Below are 16,341 nucleotides of genomic sequence, written 5' to 3'. Positions count from 1 at the left end.
GTCTTTATTGGAAACCCCCAGCGCTCCAACAGGAAGGGCTGAAAAACGAGTGCCATGGGACGGCTGGATGCTGAAGGCGAGCGGATCCTTTCACAGGCGGCTGCGAGGCTTGTCAGGGGCCGTGATGGATTACTGTCATCTGGCAGCATCAGGATTAATGATCCCGAGGTCAGAGGGGAGAATTCCAGAGGGAAAGGTCAGCAGCCGGGGGCACAGCGTAAGACTTGTTGCCTTTTGATGGCAAACTCATTTTACTGTACTTTCAAGCTTGGGTTTTGCCGGCTCGCAGAAATGCTCCGCGTAGCACGGCTGCAAAGAGCCGGAAGCCTTGCTCGGCTCCAGAAGGGGCTGGGGAGGACGGGTGGCTCCTCTCCTCGGAGTTTTCCTGGGAAACAACTCGTGGTCCTTTCAGCCAAACCCCAGCTAGGCCAGCGTGGGCATCCCTGCAGGGCAGCAGCCGGGGTGGGGGGACACCGGAGGCTGCGCCCCCTGGAAAAAGGGGTGTGTGGTTGATATGCGTGGGAGACCTCGGGAAGAGAAGCTGTAGGACAAGCATAAATGTTCCCCCTTTCTGCTGTGTTAACTGCTGGGCTCTGAGCAGGGGACACAGCAAAGAGCCGAGAGTGGGAACACAGCCCCAGGGCAAGAGGCTGCTGACTCCAGCCAACCTGCCTCCCCCTGTGCTTACCACAGGGGCTGGGAACAGGACAAAAAGCCCCAAAACGGCACTGGAAGGAAAAGGACTCAGCCCCCAGCCCATACCATAGGGGAAGGGAAAGACAGCTGCAGCTACAATTCAGATTTCTGGCATAAAGAGGTTCCCTGGAGGAAGCCTGACTGTAGCTATAAACATCTCCGTCCTTCAAGGGAAAACAGCAGCCCCTTCTGCCAAGCTGTTTCACCCCTTTCAAAAGCTTCTTCTGTTTCAGGCAGACACAACAGAAGCCTAAAGGGCTTATATGGAGGGGCTTGAATGTCCCCTGTGTCGGAGAGGCTGACGGGGAAGCTGATGCTCGCTCTTTAAGAAGAGAGGGAGGAAGAAGTGAGCCCCAGATAATCCCTGAGTGACTGTTTTGACATCTTGTGGCAACGAAGCATTATCTGAGGAAGGGGTGCTGAGCACTCAGCACACGCAGGCTCTGCTCCCCTGCTCCCCTCTGATGACAGCCAGCACCCAGTGCGGGGGCTCGGCCTCCCCTTGTGTTCAACGGGACCCTATTTCCGACCAAAGTCTTCCTCGCCCACCCAGGCACGCTGCCCAAGGTGTTTTTTTCCGTGCTCTTCATCCTGACACAGCCAGGCTTCAGATTTATACCCAGATCTGAAGAGGCAGACTGACGTTAAACAAAGACAACTGCCCCCCTAAGACTGTAACAGGATCATGGAAGATGAGTTCCCTCCGGTTCGCAGGGATTTCCTCGGCTTTACGAGCCCTCCGTGACAGAGATCCCCTGCCAAGAGACTCACTCCTCTCCTTGGGCTGAGCAAAACCCACTGCAGGGAGTTCCCCATCACCAAGCAGCCTAAGCCACGACTTGTCCTGCACGCAAGAGACAAAGAGCAGTTAATTATACCCAGCCCCAAGCAGTATTTTTTTCAATCGCCTCCCAGTTTGTTGTTTTTTTTTTCCTACCCAATTTACTTTCAGAAGTATCCATTTTCAGGTAAAGAACAAAGCAGGCACGACTCCCAAAGGCTTACCCCACAGAATAACATTCGGAGCGTGATACAGCACATTCTGGAGTGAAAAAGTGCACGGGCAGAGAGGGGGCATTTAGGTGATACCCTGCACAAGGGAAGAGCTGCTCCTTCCCGTCTCCAGCAAGCACTCAGAAGAAACAAGAGACACCAGACGCCAAAAGGAAGAGGCTTTCCTTTTAGTCTGTGCGGATTTACAAGAATAGAATAGTTTTGAACCCAAGCTTGAAGAAATCTTGGTGTTCCTTCAGGAGACAGCACAATGACTTGGTGCGAACATCTCCCCACGCTCGAGCAGGTAAAACCCATTTCGACAGAAACCCAGCCCGCAGGGAGCATTCGGCCACCCCAGCTCCTCTACCTGCAGGTTTTACTTCTTGCTTTGAGCCCATCCTAAGGGCTAAGTCAGCGTTCGAATAAAAGGAAAGGTAGGCACAGAAGGGAAACAAGCTCTCCTCTCCTCGGTGCCCCAGCTGATCTAATCTCTCCTCGCATTCGTGGCATCTCCACAGCGGGCATTCGCGCCTCCCAATGGGAATGTCACCACCTGATCCGCGAGCCTGCAGACCATTAGACACTCCTCTCAAAGCGGGAGCCAGGCTGGAGGGTAATTAATCACCCTCTATTTGACAGGAGGCCCGCTTCTTATCGGCACCCCTCAAAACCCCATCAGTTTCGGCTTCCCTCGGCGGTAAGCGAGGCTGACAGCAGCCCCTTATCAGATTTCGGCTGCCGAACCGGAGGCAGCCTAACAGGCAGCCAGCAATACTGGATGAGGCTCCAGCTGCCTTAACCTCGCCTCATGGGGTGCTCCTCTGTCCCCCGAAACCGAGACCCCACGGAGATGGGCGCTCTCGCACCAAGCCCAATATCCTCACCCTAACAGATTTCTTCCCCCGATGTGGGACAGCCGTGGTGGGGGGGTTTCCAGGCGTACGACCTTCAAACCGAGCGGATAAACTCCTCTAGGTAGAGGTTGAGTTCCAAATACAGGAGGAAATGCAGAGAAATGGGGGCAGCTGGGGAGAATAAAGGGGGTCAGGCTGCGCCAAGTTAAAACCTGGAGCATCTTCACGCCCAACTGTTCCACCTTCCATCCAGCTGGGTATCTGCGGGGTCATCTCTTCAGTGCTGAGCTACCTCCGCTGGTCAAGTGCTCGAGTTCATCAATCATTGGGAAAACACGCTGTCAGGTTTAGGGGGGGAGGCTAAAACACCCATAACAAAACGCCCATATACAGAAGAGCTCTGGGAGTCCAGGATTTGAGACCCAGACACCAGTTTTCTGGGGAAACGTGTTACAGTTTGACATCTCAATCTTCAGGGGAAGGGAGGAACGACACCTTTGACTCCGTCACTCAACTCTGTATGCCCAGGAGCGCCTGGGATTCAGGGATCCCCCACTGGCAATCCTACAGCAAGCCTGAGATCACATTAATAAGCTACAGAAAGATTCATGCAAAGCCAATCACACCAAATTATTTTATCTATCCTGTCCAATACAGAATAAAACAGCCAAGCTGCTCAAGCATTCTTCATGCTGGTTAAAGTTGAAACAAATCTGTAATCCACATAAACTCCTATTTTCCCATTTACAACCACAGCTTCCACTAAGAGTTTGAGTTTTCCATGGAGCTAAAGCAATATTTAAACATTTCAGCTGCTAAAAACCCATGGATGTTCAGCATTGGAACTGAGAAGTTACTGATGCTGGGTATTTTCCCAGAAAAGATTTTGTAGATCTTTCCAAACGGAAAGCTGGGGGCCTTATCCCAATCAAGGAGAAAGTTCTCACATCTCCACGTGTGGAATGAATGCTTAGTACATAAAAAAAAAGAAAAGCAGGAGGAGGGGAAAATTTGCTTCTGATGGGAAAGAACCTGCTTTTTTTTACAACTTGGAAGCTACCCCAAATTTGGCCCAGGTAAACTCCCCCCAGATAACTTCCATGTCTGGTGGAGACTTTCAGTCACCTGCAAGGCATTCCGTGCAACAGTCTTCTGGATGCTACCGAGGAATTTAAACGGGAACATCAGTTCCCCCTAAAACCCGAGGAAGTAAAGGCTTGTTAAGCAGGGCGAGGAGGCAGAGATGTAGCTGTGCACAAACGGAGGGCGTTAATGGGGACAGGAACTTTGCCTGGTTGCTTTGGAGCATCCAGACCAGAGCTCTGCTGAGGGGTGGCTCAGGCAGGAGATGCTCCAGCTGGGCTTGGTGCAGTGCCTCAAGTGAGAATTTTCCACTGCAGAACACCGGCTGCTATTTGGGGAAGCATTTGCTGCAGCTCAGCGTTAGGCAGCCGGCACAAACAGAGGATGCTGAGAATTTATGTCTATTGATGTCTCATTTACAGAGCTGCACTGCTTAATTCAGATTCAGAATATCTCCAGAGGATGAAAGGAAGAAAGCGGCAGAATTGAATCACTGGGACGGAGAGAATTCCCTGGACAAACATTTCATAAACACCACTTGGCCTAAAGATAAAAGAACCCATCAGTAAATGCTTTTGTCAATACCCTGGATTTGTTGCATTTCCACATCTAAAATGTGCAGGGCATACAACAGCAGGAAAACATTAAAACCACGCGGTCAGGCTGACAAAGCCCCTTCTATGTATATACACATAAAAAACCAGAATGGTCAAGCCATCTGGGAAAACCAAGGTCACGCAGAAACCTTGAACAAAATTAGTAGAGCTGTACAATCGGAGACGTTTTATGAGCTCCTCACAAAGGCGGTACTTAAAATGAACAAAACAGCTTCCCATGAAAGGGAGCCCTCCCTAATACGCCATAGCACGCAGTTAGATCTCTTCCCCATCAAACCTTTTCTCAAGAGGAGTTTCTTGCACGAACGCTGCTGATACCAGGGGTGCAAGTCCTGCTGCTCCAGCTCTGTCCTGGCCAGTGGAACGTGCTCAGCTCGGTGATAGCTTGGCTGCTACAAGGAAGAATCACACCACTGACAGTCCTTCACTGTTAGGGGACTAAACAGGCTAGCTGTGCTGCCCAGAGCACACTACAGGGTTAATATCGATGTTTTTCTGCTATTTGTCTTATCTACACCTTTTATCCCACAAAGACAGCCAAAATTTAGCTTCAAGGTATGGCCCCAGGGTAAGAAAGGTCTGAAAAGTGGAAGATGCCCTGAAGATGAAGTGCTCCTCTCGAGCACTGAGAGCTGAGCACACCAAGTCGCCCAGCTGGCTGCTCGGTGTTTGTGTTATTGAACCCGCTGCTCCACAAACCACGAGCACTCCTCCGGGAGGGCTGCGATACGGAAAAAAGGAGTTTCAGAGGCACCACAAACATCTACCGTGCCAAGGAATCCACGCCCACAGCGTGAGAAGCTCATTTTGCACAGGTTCACGACACGTCCCTCGCCACAGACGTTCCCAGAGTTAGTTCCTGCGTTAATGTTTTAGCCTTGGCACTCGAAAACCCTCTTTCCCCGTTCATTTCGGATACACGAGTGCTGCAAAATGATTGGCGGTGCAGGAGGAGGAGCTCAGAGAGGAAAGAGCCTTTGGCTTGAGCTGAGCAAGGGAGCGGGGATGCAGCAACCCAGCGTGGTCCCCGTGGAGCTGCAGCAGGTCGGTCGTGGCGTGGGACGGGTCCCCAGGGGGCCGCGCACCCAGCCCTGGTGTCCCCTCCTCGCCCCATCTGCCCCTTCAATCACCGCCAGGGTGGGGCCCATTCGCCCAACCCCACACGGGGAATAAAAAGCCCAACAAAGGAAGAGTTACAGCCTCCCTCTCATCTCCCCCTTCCATCGTTATTGCCACCGAAGGGCCATTTTATCGCTTGCAGCTGTGGTCGTTCAGCGACAACCTGCTGTGCTCAGAGGCAGATGAGACCTGCACATTTGATCTGCATTAAGCCTGTTTCATGGCTTCACATTTCTAGGTACATTCCAAACGGCAGCACCAACAGCCAAATCTTTTCATCCCTCCTCTTACTCAGGAGCTCCTGAGATCTGCGTTTCTCTCTCGCATCAGGCTTTTTGGTTCAGCATCAGCTAGCAGCCCGTGCTTTCCACCAGCCCCAAGCAAGGGCCAGCGCTCCGGATGCTCCCTGATGGCAGCAAAATCCCCACCTTTCCTCCAGCAGCGTTTATTAGCGGGGCTGCCTTCCATTCCCTTCAGACACAAGGTGCAAATGAAGCAGCTCTTCACACCTAGAAGCTAAGAAGCACAGCACTTGGCTCTCAGGTGCAATGAGGCCTCAGCTTTACCCAGCTTTGGAGGACCCTTCAGAGCAAGGCAGCTGCTCAGCCTCGGTTGTTTGGGGTTGCTTTTTAGGGATGTAAAGTGAGAGGAGCAGAAGTTGAAGTCTGAATGGCACCCTGTGATAGCTTTGCTGTAGAAGCCCCCAGATTTTGGGACACACCAGAATATGGCACACAGTGGGCAAGCCCGTCTGCTCCCTACAGAAACACAGTGCAGCTGCAGAGGGCGGTGGGGAGAGGAGACGTGGCAAATAAATGCACAAAACAGCCCCTGAGAGGGGGGCAAAAGGTTTACTTTGCAGTTAGGCACAGCAGCTCCCACCAGAGCCAGAAGGTGCCTCTCACTTCAACACACACCTCTCGGTTTTCCTATCAACCTAAAGCAGTTCACCTCCTTCTTCCTGTTGCTTTTGGGGGTGGCCAGAATACAAAATAAGCCCCAAACTGCCCCACTCCCTGCGATCTAGCCAGTTTCCCCAAGCAGGGCCAAACGTTTCCAGACCCTCTGGCAGAAAGCTGGCAGCTCACTCCGCCTCTCCCCCACGGGTGGTGGGGCTCTTCGATTTCATTTCCAGCCTTCTCGCGGGCAAGAAAACAAGGGAGCCTCCAGAAAACAAATACACTTGGAAATGCCCAGATGATTAAAAGCTGAACTCCTACAGCAGCCAGCTGGTGACCAGCTCAGCCCCTGCACCAGGAAGGTGTCAATTATAAATAATTAAAAGGTAATAGGAAGGAGACACTAAAGTATTAAGCAGATTTCTCCCTGGGTATCTGGAGGTTTCTATTGCTGCCAATCACACCCTTCAGATTGTCCAGGATGTCAGTCATCCCAGCCCTTGCATCAATATGTGAGCTCAGGTTAACATTTGCAAGTCAGCTAATTAAGCCTGGTTATGCCTCTGCACATGAAAGCCGAAAATATCAGCAACACCCAGCTCCAGGCTTTAACCGACTTGGAAGTGGAACCTCAAGCTCCTGGATTAAAATTCACCAGGCCAGCTGTTAGCTCCAGCCACGCCAGGGAGAAAGATATGCAGAGGAAGAGGACTTGGGATAATTGTGCCTGGATTTCCCATTTTGAATAGCTGAGCGGGTCTGGTGGTCTAGTCACGCACAGAAGGGGATGCATCCCAAAGATTCGGGGCTCAAATACCAGCTGGAAACAAGACTCCAGCTCCAATCCTGCCAGCAGGTAATCTTCAAATAGACGAGACTGATCCTGCATCTTTACACTTTATGAGATTCTCAGGGCACAGCACTGCTGGTGGCACTAGGGCTGCCCCCCTCCAATTGCACAGGAGCTGGCTCGTTTGGTCCAGCACGCTGCGTGCTGTGCCAGCAGGGAGCAAAGGGCCCCTTTTATGTCTGCTCTTCACACTTACCTTCACAACTCAGCACTTTTGGGAAACAATCAAAAGGCCCATTGCACAATTTAGTGCTTTTTGTCAGAAGAAATCTCTGTTAGACAAGTCAGACTGGCCTGGCATGCTCGGAGAGGTAAAGGAAAAGAGCACCACAAAGGATTTACCAGAAACACTCAGAGGCAGGTGACTAATCAGCTCCCTCCATGGGCACGTCCACCAAGGTCAGTGCTAACAAAGCACCCTGTAGGAAGCCCCAGATGTGAAAGCCCCTCACTGAGCTCCTGGCAAAGCTCAGCGCTGCCCCTTCACACTGGCAGTGCCGCAGCCGTTCAGTGCCTTGACACACACACTCAGAGCCCCTGGGTGTTTCAACCAACAGAAGGTTCTGAACCATCAATAAAGCTTGAAATAAAACCATGACATGAAACAGTGCCGTTGATTGCAGCTTCACATCCTTTGTTTCATATGAAACCGCACCTTTTACTTTTTTATTTTATAACACTTTGTAATGAGGGAACTCAACTTTGGTATCTAGGGGCTGGAAAGACAGGGTATCTCAGCCAAGCTGCTTCACACATGCAGCACCATCCCTGTAACCAGGAGAGACACGAGTTGCTGACACCGTAGGCAGGAATGTGAGAACTGTTTTGAACTGTTTGCTCCCGCACTCAGTTACACGGCGTTACTACGTGGAAAGCTGACATGCTGTGAATCTGAAGGAAAACCTGGCTTTATCTATTTTTCCAGGCCCCAGCTTGTGAACTCTGTACGGCGTGTGACGGCATTCACACTTGGCTTCCACATGCCACGGAAGCAGAACAGGAGATGTGTGATCGTGCCACCTGAGCAGCTTATTCTGGAGGGGAGACCAGAAAATCCCCCGTGGTACTCAGCCTCGTTTCAAAAACCCTGGGGGAACCAGGTCGCTCAGGCTCTTGGTGCGTGGACACTTTCAGTACTAGGTGGGAGTGTGGGAACAGAAATACCGTCTGTGACATTAGCTTACAGGGCACAAGAGTTCTGTCCTGCTGAGCTCCTTATTTCCCAAGGTAAATATCTCGACACTTACCCTGCCCTTCCATCTGATCTGCAAGTTCAAGGGCTGGATTTGTTCTTTCAAATGCAGGGGGGAAGGAGTCAGCCTGCTGGGGCAACCCCCCGGCCCTGTTTTCCCTTAACCAGTTCCAACAAAAGCTCACTCACCCCTCTTCTGCATGAAGATGAAGAGGTCGTCCAGGAACTCCTTCCGTTCAGGGTCGCTATCCAGTTCATAAAGCTGGAAGGGGAAAATAAAAATAAAAATAAAGGCACAGTCCACAAGGAAACAGATGAAGTAACAGCATTAGCCTGCTCCAGCAGATCATCTGGGGTTTGTATTGGGGGAAAGAAAGGCAAGGAAGCAAAATGAGGATGGACTCCTGAGCTCTTCAGTGGACAGTGATAGTTTGAGGACCCACTTCATGGCTTGTTGCCTTTCCGAGCCCCTCAGGAACTTGTCCAGGGGCCGTGCAGACTGGCACCTGGAAGGGAACAGGGTTTAACTCGGGTAGTGGAAGCACTGCTGCAGAGCAGGGTTTGAAACCAGCTGAAAGCAAAGGGGAGAGAAGCTATATGTATGAAGACAAGCTGGGAAGAGATGAGACAACCAACAGGAATGCAACAGTGGTTAGGGCAGGTTAGTGGTCTGTACCTTTGGGGCACTGCGTGGGAAACTTCTCTGCAGCTTCTCCTAGCCTCATAACTCCCCTCTTCGGGGATTGTCACCTAAGTGACAAATCAAGTCCCTTGGAAGGGGGAGGTGAAAGGACAGAGCTTCCCTGTAACTAATGCCTGGCAGGACAGGCTGCTCTGAAAGAAGCCAGAAAAGCCTCAATAGGAACAATCAGCCTGGAAACACTTTGTTGCTGAAATTGTTTTACCAAAACGCTTCAAAATGCCATCAGTTCCATAGGAAGCTTATTCCAAAGGAGAGGCGCAGCACATTGCTGTTACCTGCTGATTTTCCAGAAGGGACGGGCACAAGCATCACTTCTTGCACAGAAAATCTAATTTTCACCTGTCAAGAACCCTGTGAGGCCACAATGTGACAGGGTTGCAGTCTGTCCCACCGAGATACGGGAGGATAAGGAACAAGACAGAAGACAATGCTGCATGTAAAGCAGATTTTAATTCCTTCTTGCTTGCATTGAGGAAGACTCAACAGAACTCCATGCAACCTTTTGCTGGCTGTAGTTACTCATGGGAACCAGATCAACAGAAAAGCAGAAGATTCACTGGGAGAAAAATGTAGTTCAGAGTGCCTATAGGTGCTGCTAACTGCTCAGTACTCATCTAGCCCAAAAGAAGAGGGGCTTTGGGGTGCTTTTCCTGTGCAGCTCTGTGCTTGCTCACACACTGAGCCCTGGGAAGAAAACACGCCGCTGTGTTTGTGAAGCAATTAGCTGCACCCTTTCAGAAAGGCACCTCGGTTCAAAATGAATTCCTCTAGCTGATGTGACACGTTGCTGCCACTTTCAGATCTATTACCACAGTGCGAATGGGGTTCCAGAAACAAAACACTCTTCTCCCAGCCAGAGAAAGTACTGCCCAAGGTTTTAAGCATGAGAAGGCCGGTTACAAGGCTTAGCTCCGGCTCCATTCCAGAGACCACAGGCAAACCAGCCAACTCTGAGCCCTCAAAACAGTGAGGGCTCAGTAGTCGTCTTCTGCCACAGCTCAGGGGAAGAAAACCCCAAAGCCAGTCCCTCCCCCCCAATCCCTGTGACCGCACTGACCTTGGCAAAGTCTCGTGAAATTTCTCTTCCTCGGCAGCCGTCACCTTCATCGCTCCAGGTCACGCTGCCGTTCTAGGGGGAGAGAGGAACGAGAGGCTGAAAGAGGTGCCAGGGAAAGGCTTTGGGGACAACTCCAGAAAGCTTGCAGACACACATTCATGGGCACAACACCACGCAAAGGCAGGGAATGGCTTAGACCAAAGAAACTAGAAAGAGCTTTGACCAGCGTACGTGCTAAAAGCCCCCGCTGGAAGGTGGGGGTGCTACCCAGCCATCCCCTGCTCACACAGAGCTCTCCTTTCTGTCCTTTTAGCCAGACGAAGGACCTGCTCCCTGCTCACCTGGAAATTCCCTTCTGCCCTCCTGGCTTGTCTGCAAAGCCAAAACCCGAGTATGCCAAAGGGAAAGAGGGAGATGCTCCAAGGGAACGCTCCTCTCCGCCCCAGCACCTCCACTCCTGCAAGCTGCCGAATCCGGCTGTTCCACAGAGAAAAGGAAACACAGCTCTGCTGGATAAAGATTCATTCTCCTTAGGCATTAAAAGGCTTCCTCTGGTTAGGCTCGCTGTGCTTGGTAGCTCAGCATCATCCCGCAACCAGCACCAGGGCTGGAAACCAGCAGAGGCGGCCCCTGGCTGCGTGGCAGGACTGAGAGCAGCAGACCGACCCTGCCAGCTGCCCGAGCATCTTTAAACCACAAACTTTACACAGGATGTGCTCCAGAGCCCCGCGAGGATGGAGCGCAGCCACCTCCACCTGGCACAGCGCCTCAGCCCACCCTCTGCCCCCACAAACACGCAGCAGGCAGGAGAGAGCTGAAGCAAGCGAGAGGCCCCGGCACGAAAATGCGGGTGAATTAGAGAGGTGGTCCAATACCCGAAACCTCCGAGTCATCTGGTTGTGACACGTCCATTGAATTAGAAAGATGAATAGCTCTTGTCAAGGCCAGCCAAAGCCACATTTCCCCCTTTAAAACCACTGCAGTGAGCCGCCCTAATGCCTGCTGATTTAGTTTGAGCCAGTAATTCCTGCTGGAAAGTCAATTATCCAGCGAGTCCCATCAACTGAGAGATATTTAATGGGGGATTATTGCCACTTCTGTTATGTCAGCTGTTTATTACAGCAGATCAATTCCCAGCCCTCGCTAGGAAGAGATCTGAAGGCCGGTTTTGTTCGCAGGAGGATTCACGGGGGTGTCCTTTGCTAGCAGAGATTAAAAACATGGGTGTTTTGCTTTTTTTCTTTGCCAATTATGGTAACATCCAGCTGCTCCTAAAACCCCACTGACTTAACTCAGATCAACAAACCTGGGCGAAGAGTCAGAGCAGGAAACAAGCTCTTCAGAGGGCAGCAGTTATTTTATATCCCTGAATTTACCCAACCCAAGGCAAAATGGCTCTCAGAGGGTTGAGCTGCCTTCTTCCCAAGTTGGTGCTTGGCTATAAATCCCCAGGGCAACCCTGCTCACGGTGTTAGAGCCTAAAGAGGGTGCTCCAGAAGCCAAACACTTGTTTTCATCAGGAACTCAGGTCATGCTGAGAGCTTATTCCACTACATTTGAGGACGAGAGAAGAGAAGGGAGCTCTGAGAAGACAATTCTCCACTGCCAGCGGGTTTGAACTTGATAAAATTTCGGCACATGGGATTAGAGCCTCTTCAGGAGCTCTTTTGTTGTTTTCTTTGAAGAAAAGGTGGTTAGAATAAGGCACAAGGTGAAGGGTCGATGCACAAAGTAAGCAGAACATACGTACCTCCATCGGGAGGTGTTTGGGAGCACAGATGTAGTTCTCCCCCCACCCTAGCTAGTGAAAAGGAGCTTAAAGCTGGCCGTGTTTTGCCATATGTCCAGAAAATTGGCTGTCACCTGGCGTGACATGGAGTGATCCGAGGTGAGGGACTGCAGGTGGCATCAGCAGCTGAGGACGAGCATCTTCAGTCCTCCCGCTACTTTTATTACAGGCTGGAAATGGTTCCTGGCAGTGGCAGTGGTTGGAACAGAGACCTGAGCACAACTGGAGCAGGGCAACCCACGAAGAGCCCCCTGAAGGTGCCGCGGGTGCTGCACTCGGAGCACAAAATACATTTTGCACAGAGACAGAGCCCGGAGGAAGCGTGGGTATCAAACTTCCTCTCCGTTCCTCCTAGAAAAACAAAGTTGCCCTGTGCTGAGAAGCCTTCTGCACGAGCAGCAGGAACCTGAGAAATCAATATATCCTCACAAGTCATTAAAAGACCTTTGTATAAGGCAGGCAGCAGGAGCAGGAAGGAAAAAACACCGCGCGGAGAGGCAGCTCGCTCTCTGGGGAAAGCCCTGCCTCTCCCTCCACCGCCCGGCGTCGAGGGAATTTGTGGTGCTTGACAAACAGCCGTTCCCACTGCTCCCAGTCACCACGGGAATGGGTTTACCCCGAGTTCCTTGCAGAAAAAAGGCAGGAGGAGCAGCCGGGCACTGCTCGGGCAGGGAGCAGCCCGCGCCCAGGCGCACCTCGGGGGCCACCGGAGTGCTCCCCGCGAGGCTGCGGCCCTGCCTTCAGCAGCAATTATATCTGCGGCTATTTTAGGATTACTCCCCAACCACCTGGAATATCTTATTAGAGGGAAGCTCAGATGTCCAGAGCAATTTTGGTTTCCAATCCCGTGTTTGAAAGCCAGAGTTAACCCCTTCCTCCAACGCAGGAGTTACCCAGCAGGCGGGGAGGAGAGCGCCAAACACTCTCCTGCTTCGTCCAGTTCACCCTTTTGAGGACAAAAACCTTACAAACAAGCAGCCTGAACTCCTGCCTGCAGGACATCCCTCCCTCAGATGCTGCAACAAGACACTGTGCTCTGTAAAAGCAAAATATTAAGGGACAAAATCTGAAGGAAATACTAAGGGACAGAGCAAAACGGCTCAGCTGGTCTGGTCTACCAAGGTTTCACCAGACTACAAAACCATTCCAAAGGTAAACCCTAACCTGCTGAGCAGGAAAAAGAAAAGAAATCCTCCTGGCTTGAAACTCAGAAATCAGTCTGCGCCCCTCCACTGCAGACCTGCAGCCTAGATGTGGATTTCAGGCCAGAAAGCTGCCGAAATCTCCACGTAGAGACCTGGCAAAGTGTGGTGGTGGAGAAGCGAGCCCCTCCCTCACCCCCTGGGTTAACCGAAAGCAGCGAGTCAATGAAAAGGTACAGGGGCAGCAATTTCAGGATTATCAGGGAATCCACAGAAATTCCTTTTGTGGGTAGAGTTAAGCCTTAGGAAGTGAAACAGATGCTATTATAAAGCAAACTGTTGTAGTACAAAACACTGATAAGATCAGGACTACTGCCCTGAGCTGCAAGTTCTCAAGCGTGGAGCACTGAGTTATAATTACTGCGGACACAGCCCGCCTGGTAAAGCCCTGCTGGAATTGGAATAAACCCTTCCCACTCCGCCTAATAACAGAGCTCAATTCAGGATCTCCAGCTTCAAAGCTGGTTGCTGAAAACATTTTAGTGATGTCAGGAATGGCGGGGAGGATGGGAAAGGAAAGGGAAGAAAGGACCCGAGTTAACAGATTAATTACCCGTTTTTATAAAGTTTCTTTTGTGCTCCCTCAACCTAGCGACTGCAGCCCCGACACAATTACTTGCAAAACAGGAATCTATTTCCTCACCCGAAAGGAAAAGTCGGACTCTTTGTGAAGGGCTCCTATTCACAAACACTCCGAGTTAACCACAACCCAAGTGACAAGGAGGCGCGTTCGGCGTTAACATGGCTATGGGAAGAGAAATTCTCACCGCCACCCGAGAGGTCCTCAGATCCACCCTGAAGTGAGAAAGCAGAAGCAGAAGAATGCAACACGTTGGAGCTCTTGCCACCTACCATCTCCGCTGTCAGCTCAATATCTACAAATTGGCACCAGGAAGACAAGCTGCGACTGTTCCCGAGGATAAATTTAGTGCCTGAATGAACCCAAAAATGAGCCGCATCTTCCCCAGGATATAAATGAGCTCCTTACCCCGTGGCTCTGCTGCCAGATACAGCCCAGCTGCTGCTACGCAGCGAAGCCCCGATGAATCCTGTGCACTTGTCCCATGAGACGAGGATCTGGGGGAATGCCCCGATTCAAGCCATGTCCCAGGCGGGCAGCAGCAGAGCGGGTTCGGGATGCCCTCACCTGCTGATTTAGGCAACTCTGTACCCCTGCCAGCCTCTCCCTTTTGGGTGGCATCAGCAGCAGCTAACTGCAGGACTTCCAGCCAGGGAGAAGGCAGATGGGCACGTGAGACTTCTTTTCAAGGCTGCCTACAGACAGACACCTTCCCTGTTGCTTTCTGCCCGCAGGTCCCTTTTCCTTTCGAGCACAAACCGCGGGTTCTGCACTGCAGCACTGAAAGCCAGGGACATCTTCAGTCCCTGGGAGCGTGCAACCACGCACACCCAGGGCTGGAAACCTGGCTCTTGTGGTCATTACCACAATGGTTTCTTGGTTCTCCTCTCCCCCCTGTTCTTTGGTTATTTTGGTGTCTTTTCTAAGCCGAGCCCCAGCCACTGATGCTGCTCTTTAAGCAGCAGATCCATACAAACCCCAGTTCAGTTGCTACAGCAGAAGCAGGCTACCCCAGGGACAAAGACTTTGCCAAAACAAACCTACACCACGAATTAAGGAGAAGCAGCCATCGGCCACTTCAAACCCACAACCTGCTCCTGCAGAACAAAGCTGTTAATACACGAGAAACCAAATGTTGGCCGTCACCTGGCAATGGGGAACCCTCCTTCCACTACAACGTTAAAGAACGGTGACCCACGGGAATTCAAATTGAATCAGCCCTTGAACTGGGCCCTGGATCTCTGAAATAAGCAGGAGGCAAGAAACGAGCTGCCCCAGATGCAGCTTTTTTGTTCCTGGGACCTTCACCCCCCGCGGATTAATGAGTGTCTCCCGAGCAATACCTGGATACGCGCGGCACTCGAGGCACATACTTCAGGTTATGGAATCTCAGCCACTCGTGCCTAGAGCAAAAGCCAAGTAATTATTTTAAGCTGACTTCTCTTAATCAACAGCGTGACCTCTGTAAAAGTTTAGGTCAGGATTTTCAGGAGTGACTGGTGATTTCGGAGGCTCTAACGTGAGACAAGCCTAGAAAAAAACAGCGCAGGAGCTAGGCTGAAATCAGATGCGTGCTTTACTGAGACTTTACCTCTCTGCGTTTAGGAGGGCACGAGATATCAGCTGGTGCCTCAAAACCCTGCCTTTGTTTCTACATTCCGCGAAGGAATGCACGAACTAACTGCCTGCTGGAAGAGCAGCCTCACAAAACCGCTCGTGCTGCACCAGCCCGGGTGGGAAAAAGGAGTTTGGGCAGGCAGCAAAGAGACAGGAGCCGGGGTGCTGCCCCTCCTGCCTCTCCCCGGTAACCTAAACCACTGCCAAGCTGTGTGAGGGACCGCAGGACGAGAACCCACAGCCCGCCAGCTGCCAGTTTTCACCTGGGGGAATTCAAAGCTGCTTTTTCTTCGGGGAGAGGCGGGCGGCCCCAGCGCCCTTGCGAGGAGGGACGTGGGAGCGGCACTGGATTCGGGCAGGGGTTGTGGGCCGAGCTGAGCACACCCCCTGCTCGGCTTTCGGCCCGCCGAGCAAGTCCACTCCCTCCCTCCGTGTTTTGTGCTGCCGGGATTCCCACCGCCCCTGGGTCAGAAGCTGAGCCAGCTCTTTTGTCTGCCGGCTTGTCGTACAATTATTTACTTGGCTGGCCGGCAGTGAATGGAGCCGGGCTTCGCCTCCCCGGGAGCCTCCCTCCACCTTCCTGCCACCTCCACGCCGCGTGCCTCCCGGGCAGCCGCAGCCTGACGCGTTCAAGATGTGCTCCTCTGCGAGGACGTCGCTTTTGGGGGAACGAGTCACGCTCAAGGAAGGAACAGGAGTGACTTTCTCCCCTCCGCGAGCAGCAGCCATTACGCATACCACAAATACTCCCCGGGCAGACCTAGCTGGGAGCAGCGTAAACTCGCAGGTTATTCGCCTCCAGCCTCAACGGCAGCTTAAAAAAAAACACACAAGGGGAGGAACCCTTTGGGAAATCAGCCGCAGAACGCAGCCCCTTCTGCATCTCACCCAGATTTTCCTGCCCAAAATCAACCATTTCACAGGAAAACAAAAGGAAAAGCCGGGTACCTCTGAGGTACACACCTCAAATGGAACACCTGAAGCTGGGCAGCGTGCTGCAGCTCGGAGCACAGGATTTTACGGGGGCAGATTGCAGCCGCAGGCACGTTTTGGTCCCCCCTCTGCAGTCCCGGCAGCAAACTGCCCC

At 52.0% G+C, this 16,341-nt stretch overlaps 1 protein-coding gene across 2 annotated transcripts in view; it reads right to left on the bottom strand.

The window, feature by feature from the left end:
- Positions 1-16,341, bottom strand: part of ARID3B (AT-rich interaction domain 3B) — a 30,425-nt gene that overhangs the window by 10,037 nt on the left and 4,047 nt on the right. For both annotated transcript variants that reach the window (XM_082768731.1, XM_082768730.1), the window contains exons 3-4: positions 10,067-10,138; positions 8,496-8,568 (exon numbers count right to left, since the gene is read on the bottom strand). In XM_082768731.1, the coding sequence (XP_082624857.1) occupies positions 8,496-8,568; positions 10,067-10,138 (145 nt within the window). The remainder of the gene's footprint in view (positions 1-8,495; positions 8,569-10,066; positions 10,139-16,341) is intronic.

Source organism: Aythya marila, assembly GCF_965140915.1.
Source record: "Aythya marila genome assembly, chromosome: 11".
Lineage (NCBI taxonomy): Eukaryota > Metazoa > Chordata > Aves > Anseriformes > Anatidae > Aythya > Aythya marila.
Note: the sequence above shows the minus strand (reverse complement) of the source record. Positions and strands in the feature narration are given on the sequence as shown.